Below are 12,311 nucleotides of genomic sequence, written 5' to 3'. Positions count from 1 at the left end.
GTGAGTCAGGTTAATTGTCATGTTTCATTTGCATTTTCTTTTTTGATACACTTTAAAAGTTTGCTCAAAATTCACATATTTAGCGAATTAACCAGGCTATGCAAAGTATAATTTTGTCAGAAGTTGAAGTTACTTACGGCTCTAACAGGAAGTAGAGGTTGCAAACTAGCATGTACCAGACATCTGAGAAATATTGTGAGGTTTTAAAGAATGTGTTATCGGGCAAGTTGTAATTGTTCTGTCATGTTAACTAACACTGGCGATGTCACATGCTATCCAGAGATGTAGAGCAACAAATGTAATTCTATGCGTGTTATGGAAATAGCCGGGAAAACACCAACAGTGGAAACAGCTAATCAGTCATGTGAGGTAAAGGTTCGCTACATCAAAACTTATTCGGCAAATGTTTTTCCCATCTGCTGTTTTTTATGCATTATACCTTTTTCACAAAATCTAAAAAACACCTCAAGCAAAAAATAAGTTTTCCATTTCAAATTTTGCCGTTTACACCAACCATTTCTCATATTTCAAAATGCACATAAAAAAACATTTATGGAAACAACTATTGATCACCGGCATGTCTAGAAATTTACTAATGCTTGGTTTCAGAAGTCCTGCTGGAGTGCCTACATCAGTTACCCGACTTATGCACCATTGAACATTTCAGATGGGATTTGACAATGGCAGGTTAAGTGCATAAACTGGAGGCTTCAGCCAATGAAGGGATTCTTCAGTGTCTTCAGGATCACTGTCAGAAGCTGTTGTCTGATTATGAATCACTCTGGTAACAGCAAACAGGCTTAGATCGGAGGCAACTGGACTTTCGTTCAGTTCTTTCTGAAAATGTTTCGACGCCTATCCAGGAGTGTTTTTCTCAGTTCTGGTGGCTCGCACTTGAGCAACCTGTAGTTGGTGCGCTGGTGTTTTTAAGGTCAGATAAGTCAGATGCAAATCAGTGAACCACCCGCCACTATCCTGGCTCGTTAGAAGCTAGTGCTTGGTGTGAGTGGAGTACTTGATCACCTGAATCACTCTGTTAGCAGGTCATAATGAGAACAGAGTCCTCTCAAAAGCAGGTCATGAGAGGGTTACATCATTTCAAGACTGCAGAGGTCAGCAAAAGTGACTTATGTTCAATTTTGAGAAACCACTTATGGTTTTAGTTGTGTTGAGCTATTTGGATTGTTCTTCTTATATTTGTTTTGTTGCAAACAGCTATTTTATGTATTTTACCCAGAAACCTAATTTGCATTCAGCCTTAACTTTAGGTGACACTGCAGTGTGGTACAAAGTACTATGAAGGGTTTAAAAACAAACAAACAGATATCAAAGACCCAGCAATAACAAAACTAAGTAAACAACAAGGGAGATAAAGAAATGAGGACCAGAAAATGAGGAAACGCAGTCATTTAGTGAAATAAATAAACACAAGAAATAAATATAACAAAAACGCATAACACTAAAATTCTAAAAATCATGAAAAGTGAGTACAACATATAAAGAACAAAATATTTGTGTTATGTAAAATAATGGGAAATTCAGTATTATCAAGTAGATAATGTAACACGTATTCAAATAGTAAATAAGTGAAATACAAGAAAAATTTAGATGTTACGGTTCAACTAAGAGCCAGGGTCATCTATCTGTGAATGTGTGTGTGTGTGTGTGTGTGTGTGTGTGTGTGTGTGTGTGTGTGTGTGTGTGTGTGTGTGTGTGTGTGTGTGTGTGAGAGTGAGAGAGAGATTTTAAAAACATTAACCATTTTACAGAAAGTATTGCAGCCAAAGTAAAATAGATGAACCTCAATTTAACTGCAAGAGTATGTCATTCATGATGAGTGTTGGGACTCAACCACCATTTCCTTTAAAATAATCAGCTGCGGGACAGAAACAAGAACTTATATATGAGAGAAAAACAAAGATAACTTAAAAAATAAGTTGTAAGGTTAAGAAATTCACTTGACACATCTCTGAGATAGACAGAGCAGTGGAGGGATAAAAGGAGACAAAGTTTAAGGAGGTTATTGCTGCAGTATTCTCTGTGGCTTTGATGTTATGTACTTATGACGTGGGGTTCCTGTGTGCACTTCCTTCTCAGTCACATCTGTGTATCTCTGCCTGACTTGGACCCTTATCTGTGCATCTGACTTTGCCACAGTCTGCCAAATATTTCACAACAATGTCTGCACAGGTGTTGCATGGGCCTGCATGAGGAGCATTGACATATATTACCGGATTGGAATCCCCTCTTCACCTCTATAGACAATGATGTGCACACACAAGCGCCATTCCTATGTATTCATTGAGTCTTGTCAACAAAACCACGCTGTTCTAATGCAGGGTGAACACACATCTGTCAGAAAAATGGTCATAGCACTCTTTTATTTTATTATGCTTTTTATAAATTATGCCTTAAATTAAAGCTGAGAAAATTGCTGATGTTATGGTACATAGAAATATGTACTAAACATAAATCAGTAAGAAGTTTGGGAACTACTTATTATATAGTTGACAGGGATATCAACTGTGCTACAAAGATCGACATGTTGGCAATTGATATTTAACAGCTCAAGCTGCATTATTGCATCACAGTTTGTTGATTTTTGGCCTTGAAGCTGAAATTTATAACCTGATATACGTTAAAGAAGAGGCTTTCGAGGGCAGCTTGACCATCAGAAGCATCGGGACATTTTCCGGTATGTCCCGTTGCTCCTGATGACCTAAGTTATCACTGAGGGGTGAAAACAAATGCTTGGTTTAGGTCCTGCTTGATTTAAAAAAAGAAAAACAATCCACACAGTCCATGCAACTCACTCGGGTTGGGTATCTGCCTCGCTGAAGCGCCTCCTCACCCCCTGCTTTCTCTTTCTGGGGCTCACAGCAGCATATGGACACACAGAGAGACAGCTGAAGGGAAAAGGAGGAGCAGAGAGAGGGAGAGCATAAAAAATAAAAAGCTCTGGTCAGTTGCAAACTTATATTTATTTGTAATGGAGCAAGTAAGACATAAACACTAGTGTTGTTAGGTCAAAACACTGGCATAGCCAGTCCAGCACAACTAGCTTAAACCATATTTATTTGATGCTAAAATGCCCAGAAATTCAGATAATGTGAACCCTTCCAAAACTCCACTGATAAATTAATATTTAAATCTTTATATTAGTTATTTTTATTTAACCTGTATTTAAACCAGGTAAAATGTTTTGCTTCAGTATTTTAAAACACATACTACTTTTCATGACATAGCTGTGTACATTGCTTATTTTTCGTAAAATTCACAAATTATATTTCATGTTAATTAGGTTTCAATTCAAGTCAAACTTTCAAAGCAATGTCATTCTACATGTAACGCCCAGCACGTTTAAAGCGCAACATAAAAGACAAGAACAAAAGAACGATTGTTTAAAAAGAATAATTTTACTTTTTTTTCTCAAAAACAAGTAAAGACACTTTCAGAAGTGCGCAAATGGTTTAAGTATAACAAAAAGTGTCTCTCCCTAAGAGAGTAAACCCATAAGTCTTCAACACAAGTAAAATAAAAGTTCCCGAAAGATCACAAGCAAATTCCAAGTCAAAACATAGCAACTCAAATCATACATTTAGTCACAGGCAAAATGCACCAGAAAAGTTCACACCAAGTCTTAGTTCAGAGCCTAACAGAGCTAGCAAGCAGAGGCATACTGCGCCTAGAGTACAGCAGCCCAGAGTCAAGGCTTGACTCAGCTTTTATCTCAGTCTCTGTCATCCTGATTGTCTTCAGCTGCTGGGTGGGAGGTGCTGTCCAGGTGTCCTTGATCCAATGTTGGCCATACAGGTAAAGTTTGAAGTGTATTCAAAAGTTCACCAGTAAAGGTTTATAGTAAACCAGCAACTGGCAATGCAGGTCCAGTACTCCAGGTCCAGAAAGGCAGTAATTAAAAAGAATCACAAGATGACAGTAGAGAGTAAAGAAGAGTAGCAACACTACAGCCCTGGAGCTGTAACATTACATATGAAAGTTTATAATACATTTTAAGAAATTTGGAGGCTTTTATGTGCCAGAAGGTAAAGATGAGGAATGAGCTGGACATTAGCTATGCTCTTTTGTTATTCAGACAACACCACCAATTCTTGGTCAAAGCAGATTCACAAATGCTATTTTAAACTTACACAAAAGACAACCAATGTCCACAAGCAGCATCCGATAGGTTCTAAGGCACCTGGGATCAACCATCGCACATAAGAAATCTGGCAATAAATCAGTGTTCCAGTTCTTTCTTGCCAGAAACTGGAGTTGTGCTATCTTAAAAGAGCATTGCGCAACGTTAATTTTTTTTATTTTACTTGCATCCCCTTACAATTGCCCGACGTGTAAAATGTGTTTCATCTATGTGCCGCAGTTACCTCTAAAGGCTGGATTAGTCAGTTTATAAGAGAGTGATCGAACATGCCAATTCCACTCACTTGAGGCGTTTGCTCTATAAATTATCCAAACGGGGCAACCCCGCCCGTGTACCTCCACATCTTTACAAATAGCAGCAGAGCACACCATGAGCTATTGTGTATCTGCTTCTTAACTTTCAGCTCTCCGCCTGGTCGGCTCTCTGTGACCTCTCCCCCCACCCACCCACCCACCAGGTTTGATGTGACATAGGGCGGACTTCTGCACACTTTCTTCGTGTTCTTCCCACTTCATCAGCTGTTTTTGTATGAATTTAATAGCTGGTTAAGATGTACATTTTAGTTGCTTACCATCAGTCCCCATGTAAAGGATGGAGACAACAACCCCTGCAACTGAGTATTATGTTCTGGTAAAAACCCTGACTGATGATGACTGATTCTAGCTGTATTATTTCTTTCTCCTTTCTTTTCATGGCAGTGATAGCATGAAATGATGTTTGCCTTAAAATATGCCATTCCATAATGCAGAAAAGATCATCTATGATGAATGTCTTTTTCCTGAAAGATGATCATTTTGTCTTTTGTGTGTTTTCCCTTCTCTCCCGTCCGCCTCCTCCAGACATCATAGTGTTGATTGCATCTGTGGCGGTGGTGTCAGCAGGCAGCCAGAGCAACATGTTAGCCACCTCAGTCCTGCGGAGCCTACGTTTCCTGCAGATCCTTCGGATGGTGCGGATGGACCGGAGAGGCGGCACCTGGAAGCTGCTGGGATCTGTGGTGTATGCTCACAGCAAGGTCAGCAGGCACAAAACACACCTTTTGAATCACATTGGGTTGACAGTCAAGCTTAGATTTGTCAGCCATTTAATAATAATAAAAAAAGACCTAGATCAGCTGCTGGCTAAAATTATGCATGATGGAAAAGCTAGTGATAGGTGAAAAAAAGGTTTAATTTAATTTAATTCTCATGTACATGATGAGAGTGCATAAACAGAGAACCATACCAGCTCAGACACTGCCCGGTCAAACAAGGTCTGCGTCAAGTGTTGAGGCAACAGGGCACTTTGATGACAAATGGTCTACTGGAGCACAAAGCCAATGGACTCGAGAGGACAATTAGGCACTAGGGAGCTACTACTCCAGCAACCCTAGTCAACGGGGCTATATGAAAAGACTGTGGGAAACATGGATGCTTTGATACACACAATGTAGATTAATAGCAAAACAGCTCAGTGTTCCATCATCCACAAATAGTAGCTGCTTTCACAACTAGAGATCCAAGAAATAGTTTCACAACTAGAGCAAGGGGGAACTAAGACACACAGTCAGATAGGGTAGTCAGAGATTAGGTACCAAGCCCCAATGTTGCAAGAACAACTAAATGGGAGAACGTCTGACCTAAGAGAAAAGATCATGGCTAAATTAAGAGCCTGTCAACAACGACTTGTGAAGCAAAGTGAGGTGCCTCCACACGACCCCCTAGATCATGTGAATACAGTGCTAAGTACAGTACAATCTCTACTGTGACCATCACAGAGACCATTGAGCTGATATACAGCACAGCACCTGGGATCCTTGAGATGCTTGGCAGAGGAAACGCTAACAGCGGCCATAATGGACAATGTCCACCATGGAAGAGAAGGTTGGAAGCCAAAATCAAGGCATCATTGACAGAAGTAAGCCAATTGTCAGAACTCCAGTGGTGTGCACCCAGAAAGGTAATCCCCCAGAGATACAAACAAACGGCCCATACCTATGGCCTTGGAAACCAAGCCTTAGCGCGGCCAGACTGAAGAGACACACAAAGGAGATAGAAGCCAGAATAATACACAGGCTGTTCTCCATTGAATCAGCTAAAGTACAGGGTAACAACACATGAGCCAATCCACCATGGCAAGAGACTGAGCAATACTGGAAAGGGATATGGGAGAAAGAAGCATCACATAACAAAGATGCACAGTGGCTTATAGATCTAAGAACAGACCACAATAATCTCCCTGAACAAAGTCCAGTGAACATCACAGTTACAGACATCCAACAAAGATTCTCAGGTATAAAGAATTGGAAAGCACCAGGCCCAGATATGATCCATGCCTACTGGCTGAAGAAGCTGACATCTCTCCATGAACGCCTAACGACACAAATTAACCAACTGCTGACAAATGAGACCCTCCCTGAATGGCTGGCAGACAGCAGAACACTCCTGATAATGAAAGACCCCCAGAAGGGGACGACCCCTTCCAACTATCGGCCAATAAACTGTCTCTCCACAACGTGGAAGCTCCTGTCAGGCATTATAGCGGCTAAGATAAGTGGGCACATGGACCAACACATGACAGAGGCCCAGAAATGCATAGGTAAAAACACCAGAGGAGCTAAACACCAGCTGCTGGTTGACAGAACAGCTGCCCTGCAAAAGTACAGGGGTTGGACAATGAAACTGAAACACCTCTCATTTTAGTGTGGGAGGTTTCATGGCTAAATTGGACCAGCCTGGTGGCCAATCTTCATTAATTGCACATTGAACCAATAAGAGCAGAGTGGGAAGGTCCAATTAGCAGGGTAAAAGCACAGTTTTGCTCAAAATATTGCAATGCACACAACATTATGGGTGACATACCAGAGTTCAAAAGAGGTCTAATTGTTGGTGCACATCTTGCTGGCGCATCTATGACTAAGACAGCAAGTCTTCGTGATGTATCAAGAGCCACGGTATCCAGGGTAATGTCAGCATACCACCAAGAAGGACTTGGACTGTAACTGTGGACGCAAGAGGAAGCTGTCTGAAAGGGTGTTCAGGTGCTAACCCGGATTGTATCCAAAAAACATAAAGCCACGGCTCCCCAAATCACGGCAGAATTAAATGTGCACCTCAACTCTCCTGTTTCCACCAAAACTGTCCGTCGGGACCCACAGGGTCAATATCCACGGCCGGACTGCTATAGCCAAACCTTTGGTCACTCATGCCAATGCCAAACGTCGGTTTCAATGGTGCAAGGAGCGCAAATCTTGGGCTGTGGACAATTTGAAACATGTATTGTTCTCTGATGAGCCCACCTTTACTGTTTTCCCCACATCCGGGAGAGTTACGGTGTGGAGAAGCCCCAAAGAAGCGTACCACCCAGACTGTTGCATGCCCAGAGTGAAGCATGGGGGTGGATCAGTGATGGTTTGGGCTGCCATATCATGGCATTCACTTGGCCCCATACTTGTGCTAGATGGGCGCGTCACTGCCAAGGACTAGCGAACCATTCTGGAGGACCATGTGCGTGCAATGGTTCAAACATTGTATCCTTAAGGAGGTGCCTGTATCAGGATGACAATGCACCAATACACACAGCAAGACTGGTGAAAGATTGGTTTGATGAACATGAAAGTGAAGTTGAACATCTCCCATGGCCTGCACAGTCACCATATCTAAATATTATTGATTATATTTGGAGGAGCAAGTCAGGAAACATTTTCCTCCACCAGCATCACATCGTGACCTGGCCACTATCCTGCAAGAAGAATGGCTTAAAATCCCTCTGACCACTGTGCAGGGATTGGCCGCCAAAGGAGGCCCAACACCATACTTATAAATTATTGTGGTCCAAAACCAGGTGTTTCAGTTTCATTGTCCAACCCCTGTAGACAAACACACCTGTGCACTGCATGTAATGGTTACAAGACAGCCTATGATTCAATGCCACACATGGATCCTGGAATGTGTGAAGCTGTACAAAGTTAACAGCACTCTGAGAGCAAGTAGCCCCCACTCTGGATAAGCAGATCTTAGGAACAACCAAGATCCTAAGAAGAACCCTTAAGCTTCCAGGCCTTTGGTAGAGGACCCAGCTTTAGAGATGGAGAGCCACCCACCCTGCTCAGGAGTATGAGTGGTGGGTGAGAGAGTTTTTTTTATAGTACACTGTGAAAATAAGTATCTTAACTCGGTCTATAAAGATGAGGAAATGTAAACAAAATGTACTTGCATTGAAGTCTTGTCTGTTAAATGGCAAGATGTCTGTTAAATGAAACTGCAGATTAAACTATGGGAAAATATTATACAAATAAATAGATTTAAATAGATTGAACTTTACCCTGTTACTTAATTGTTTCAATTTCATTGTTTTCTTAAATTTTCTTTTGTTAATTTTTTTTTTAAAATACAGTAATTTTTAATCAAAGTGTTGACGTCTGGTTACATCACACAAACCTAATGCTGAACAAATCTAGAGCTGGAAATTACAGTAATTTAGTTACAGCAAAAACATGAGGGAACCAGTTTATTTTGTGCTTTTAGTTCTATACCCATGTGTGCAAAATCTTTAGTATTTACATTTTGTTAAATTTAAACCCAGATATTTTGCTGAAACATTTCCAGCACAACTTCTCCCTCCACTTCTGGCTCTGTTTTCTTTGACTCCCTTTCATCCTCCTGCCTTCACTTCCATCAGCCCACACAACATCTCTTTACTTCTGCCTGACATCTGCAGAAAACACAGCAGGTCATTTTTGCTGTTCTTTGCTTCTTGCAAAGAACAGCAAACTAGGATGGAGTCATCCTAATAGAATACCTCGCACTACACAAACAGGTTGAGGCTGAGTTCAAGATGTCTTTTACAAATCCTTTATTTCCCACATCCCACTTACTGCAACTTGGCCACAAAATATGTTTCGATTGCATCTTTAAAGAGAAAACGCAACTTCTCAAAATAGGATTACATGGCTGCTTTTCTGTAGTGGTATCTAAATGAGATGTAGCCAAACACGTTTATGTATAAAGTATCATAACTGTGAATTTTAAAAGGACGTGGGATTACAAAGTGTTAGTTAGTACAAGTGCATTATTCAAAGTGCCAGAACATTTGTAACAATTGCATATGCTAAACAAACTCCTTATTAGTAGAGATCCATAAATCCAAATCTGAATACAATTGTAAGTACCTGATATTTGTAAAGCTTTGAGATACAAATAGAGATTTTGTTTGATTCCTATTTTTTCTTTAATAACTGCATTCAACAGTAGTGAAAATATATTTCTAGCCTTCCTGCTGTGAGCAGTGATTAAGTATTTATATCAAGAGCAGCGGCAACGTCAACCCGCTGGTGTGAGAGCTGTTGCTGTAAAAGGAAGTTTCATTATTATAGAACACTCACAAAATAACAGTTGAGTTGACATTACAAACTTACTTTAGGTCTTTAGTGATTAGCGATTAGCATAAGTAGTGCAGAAAGTATTACAAAACAGTCTCAATGCGTATTTTTTTTCAGTAGGCTCTTCTCTTGACATCATCAACATTTTCAAAACCATGTCTCAACATATCTTTACATGTCATAGCAGATACAATTGTCTTAGCAATAGAGTGGGTCCCCGTGGTGAGAAATAGAGTTGGGTGCGGTGTAAAAGGGGTTAAGGAGATGTAACACCATCAGTTGAGTGTTGCCCTCCCGTTCCTCAGGAGAGCAGATGAGTGGTAGGCAGCTTGAGTGGCAGGATGTGGATACAACTTCACTGCTGTCTTCTTGCCACCACCCACTGGACCGGAGTGGTACTGCAGCTTTTCATCACTAAGTCCCAAACGTCATTGGGTTGTTTTACATAAATGTCCTCTAGCAAATGGAAACACAAAAGCCCCAGGCTTTGGTTAACAGGGGTATTACAAAGCCTGGGGCTTTAAATCATTGGGCTTTCAATGGAAAGGTGGCTAAAATTTATTTTCTGACTGGCCTTTCACCAACTGCTTTGGAAGGGTTTGGTCAAACTGAAAATCATCTTAATTTAGTCCTAAGCTGATTTCTTGGTGGAGCTCTAATAATTAGACGTTGTTTTGTCAGATTTGCTCAACTGAAAGAATGCTGGAGTACAATTGAACCAGCTTGGTTGAATCAGATTTTAGCTTGTTTGCTCAGAAAGTCCGCTTGTTTGGGAAAGTCTGAATGTGTGAAGAAAGAAGTGAACGCTGGTCCCTCAAAAAATATAATCTCAGTCTGCTTCAAGTGAACTAAAAACCGAAAGAAGACTACAATGCATAGCTTTGTGGGTAAACACACCCGGAACAAATGCAAGGGTAGCAAAATAGCTGGGAAGAATGGCTCGCATTCATGCATGAAGTGAGGATAAGGTAAAAGCTTTGATAGAAGCATGATTAGATGGAAACATCACAGCTGCTGGTAAGCATTCACAAAAACAATGCAGTGTGTGGGATTCACCTGTACAGTTGAATAGTGCCACACAAAGGTAAAAAAAAGCACTGGAAACAATTTATTGACGTGCGTTACATGGTTGGAAAAAGTGACAGTTCAGAGGATGGAGAAAGCTCCTTTGTATGAAGAACTGAAGTCCATTTTTGACATTCTCAGACCCACCACAGACAAGTATGGGCAAGTATTAAAAAGTCCGGTTTGTATGGTAAACTATATTTTGAAAGAAAACTTTCAGTGGCATAAGGTAGCACCTACAATGAAACACAGTCCCAAATGAGACGGAGTTAACTGGATTTAGTGAAAAACTAGCCCTCAGTTTTGTTGGTCAGTGGTAGTGTTTTGCACATTGATGAAACTAAGGTTGCATCTTCACCCTCCCCCCAGTCATCTGAGCCTAAAAACATTTTTTGGTTACATTTTTGTGCTGCTTTGGTGAAAATCTGAGCACCATCAGCATGTGCATTGGATGGTTATAATGTTAGCCCATAACTGCATGTATCATGTCTATTGCACTAGGGGTTAGTGTTTTTCAGGGATGATGACTCAAATCTTGAACTGAAGTCTCACTGAATTTGTTGGAGACTCAACCAAGACTCTTAAATGCTTGAGACTTGACCTAGACTATTTATTCAAAGATTTCTGACTCAACTTAGACACATGTTCTGGGACTTGAGTCTCCTGAACAATCTTTGTTATTTTACTCAGATGATAAGGATGTGGTCATTAAAGCACAGACCGAACCTCTGACAGCCATTTCACATATCCTCCTGTTTTATTGTTATTTTGTTCTTGATAAGCTTGTCTCATTACAAATTAAGACACCACTGGATTTTCATAAAAATAAAAGCACTTCTGGTTATTTTCATTCAGGAAGTTGGCATTGTGTTTTGTTCAATCACTACATTGTGCCTCACATTTTATTTTGCACTTCACAATCTACTTTAAAGCATGTTTATTGATGGATGTGATAACAAATTTATTAAATGCTGATTTTGAAAATGTTTTCCTAAACAACATGCAAACTCTTCAACAAAGTAAGATGAACAAAAGTTTGCAAACCCAACATAGTACAGCATAAAGTAAGCATAACTGGAACAAACTGATTTGCAGCCGTTAACTAAGTCAAACTCTTATGGTTCTTTAAAATATGTCAGGAGTTTCTGAGAAACTCAGGAGAGTTTTATCAAAATACAACATACTGGTACAACATACTGGTACTGGTATATAAAACCTGATGACACTTTCAGATAAAAACTGGTTCATCCCAAAGACAGAACACCCAAACCAAAGCTAAGCGACGTTGTGTTTGTGGTCCAATGCAGCGAGGACTGCTCAGACTCCTGCATCAGAGGAGCCAAACAAGTTACATAAATACAGGGTGCAGAACAGGAGGGCCAGCAGGTTTGAGCAAGACTCAGCAATCGACTTAAGCAAAGGACACACTTTTGATGACAATGATGTCCAGATTTCAGACAGAGTGAACAGATGGTTTGAAAGAGGGTTGAAACAAGCCAATCTTTATCAAAAGAGAAAAGCCAACACTGAACAGAGAGGGAGGATTGTGCTTCCAATTCCCCAATGTTTACAGCTCGGTCCTTCAAGACATTCCAAAGAGATTGCAAAAGCTGTTTTCAGGATTCAGGTGACCAAGTACTCCACTCGCACCAAGCAATAGCCTCTAGTGTCCCAGGATAGTCCCAGGTGGGTCACTGATTTGCGTCTGACTTGGAATGTGTCTGTGCT

The 12,311-nt window shown here is 40.5% G+C and overlaps 1 protein-coding gene across 7 annotated transcripts in view; it reads left to right on the top strand.

Annotated features, from left to right (window-relative positions):
• Window positions 1–12,311, top strand: part of LOC105921058 (potassium voltage-gated channel subfamily KQT member 5) — a 128,975-nt gene that overhangs the window by 87,094 nt on the left and 29,570 nt on the right. For all 7 annotated transcript variants that reach the window (XM_036137051.1, XM_021313018.2, XM_036137052.1 and 4 more), the window contains exon 4: window positions 4,999–5,174. In XM_036137051.1, coding sequence (XP_035992944.1) covers window positions 4,999–5,174 — 176 coding nt within the window. The remainder of the gene's footprint in view (window positions 1–4,998; window positions 5,175–12,311) is intronic.

The sequence above is a fragment of the Fundulus heteroclitus genome, chromosome 5 (assembly GCF_011125445.2).
Source record: "Fundulus heteroclitus isolate FHET01 chromosome 5, MU-UCD_Fhet_4.1, whole genome shotgun sequence".
Taxonomy (NCBI): Eukaryota; Metazoa; Chordata; class Actinopteri; order Cyprinodontiformes; family Fundulidae; genus Fundulus; species Fundulus heteroclitus.
Note: the sequence above shows the minus strand (reverse complement) of the source record. Positions and strands in the feature narration are given on the sequence as shown.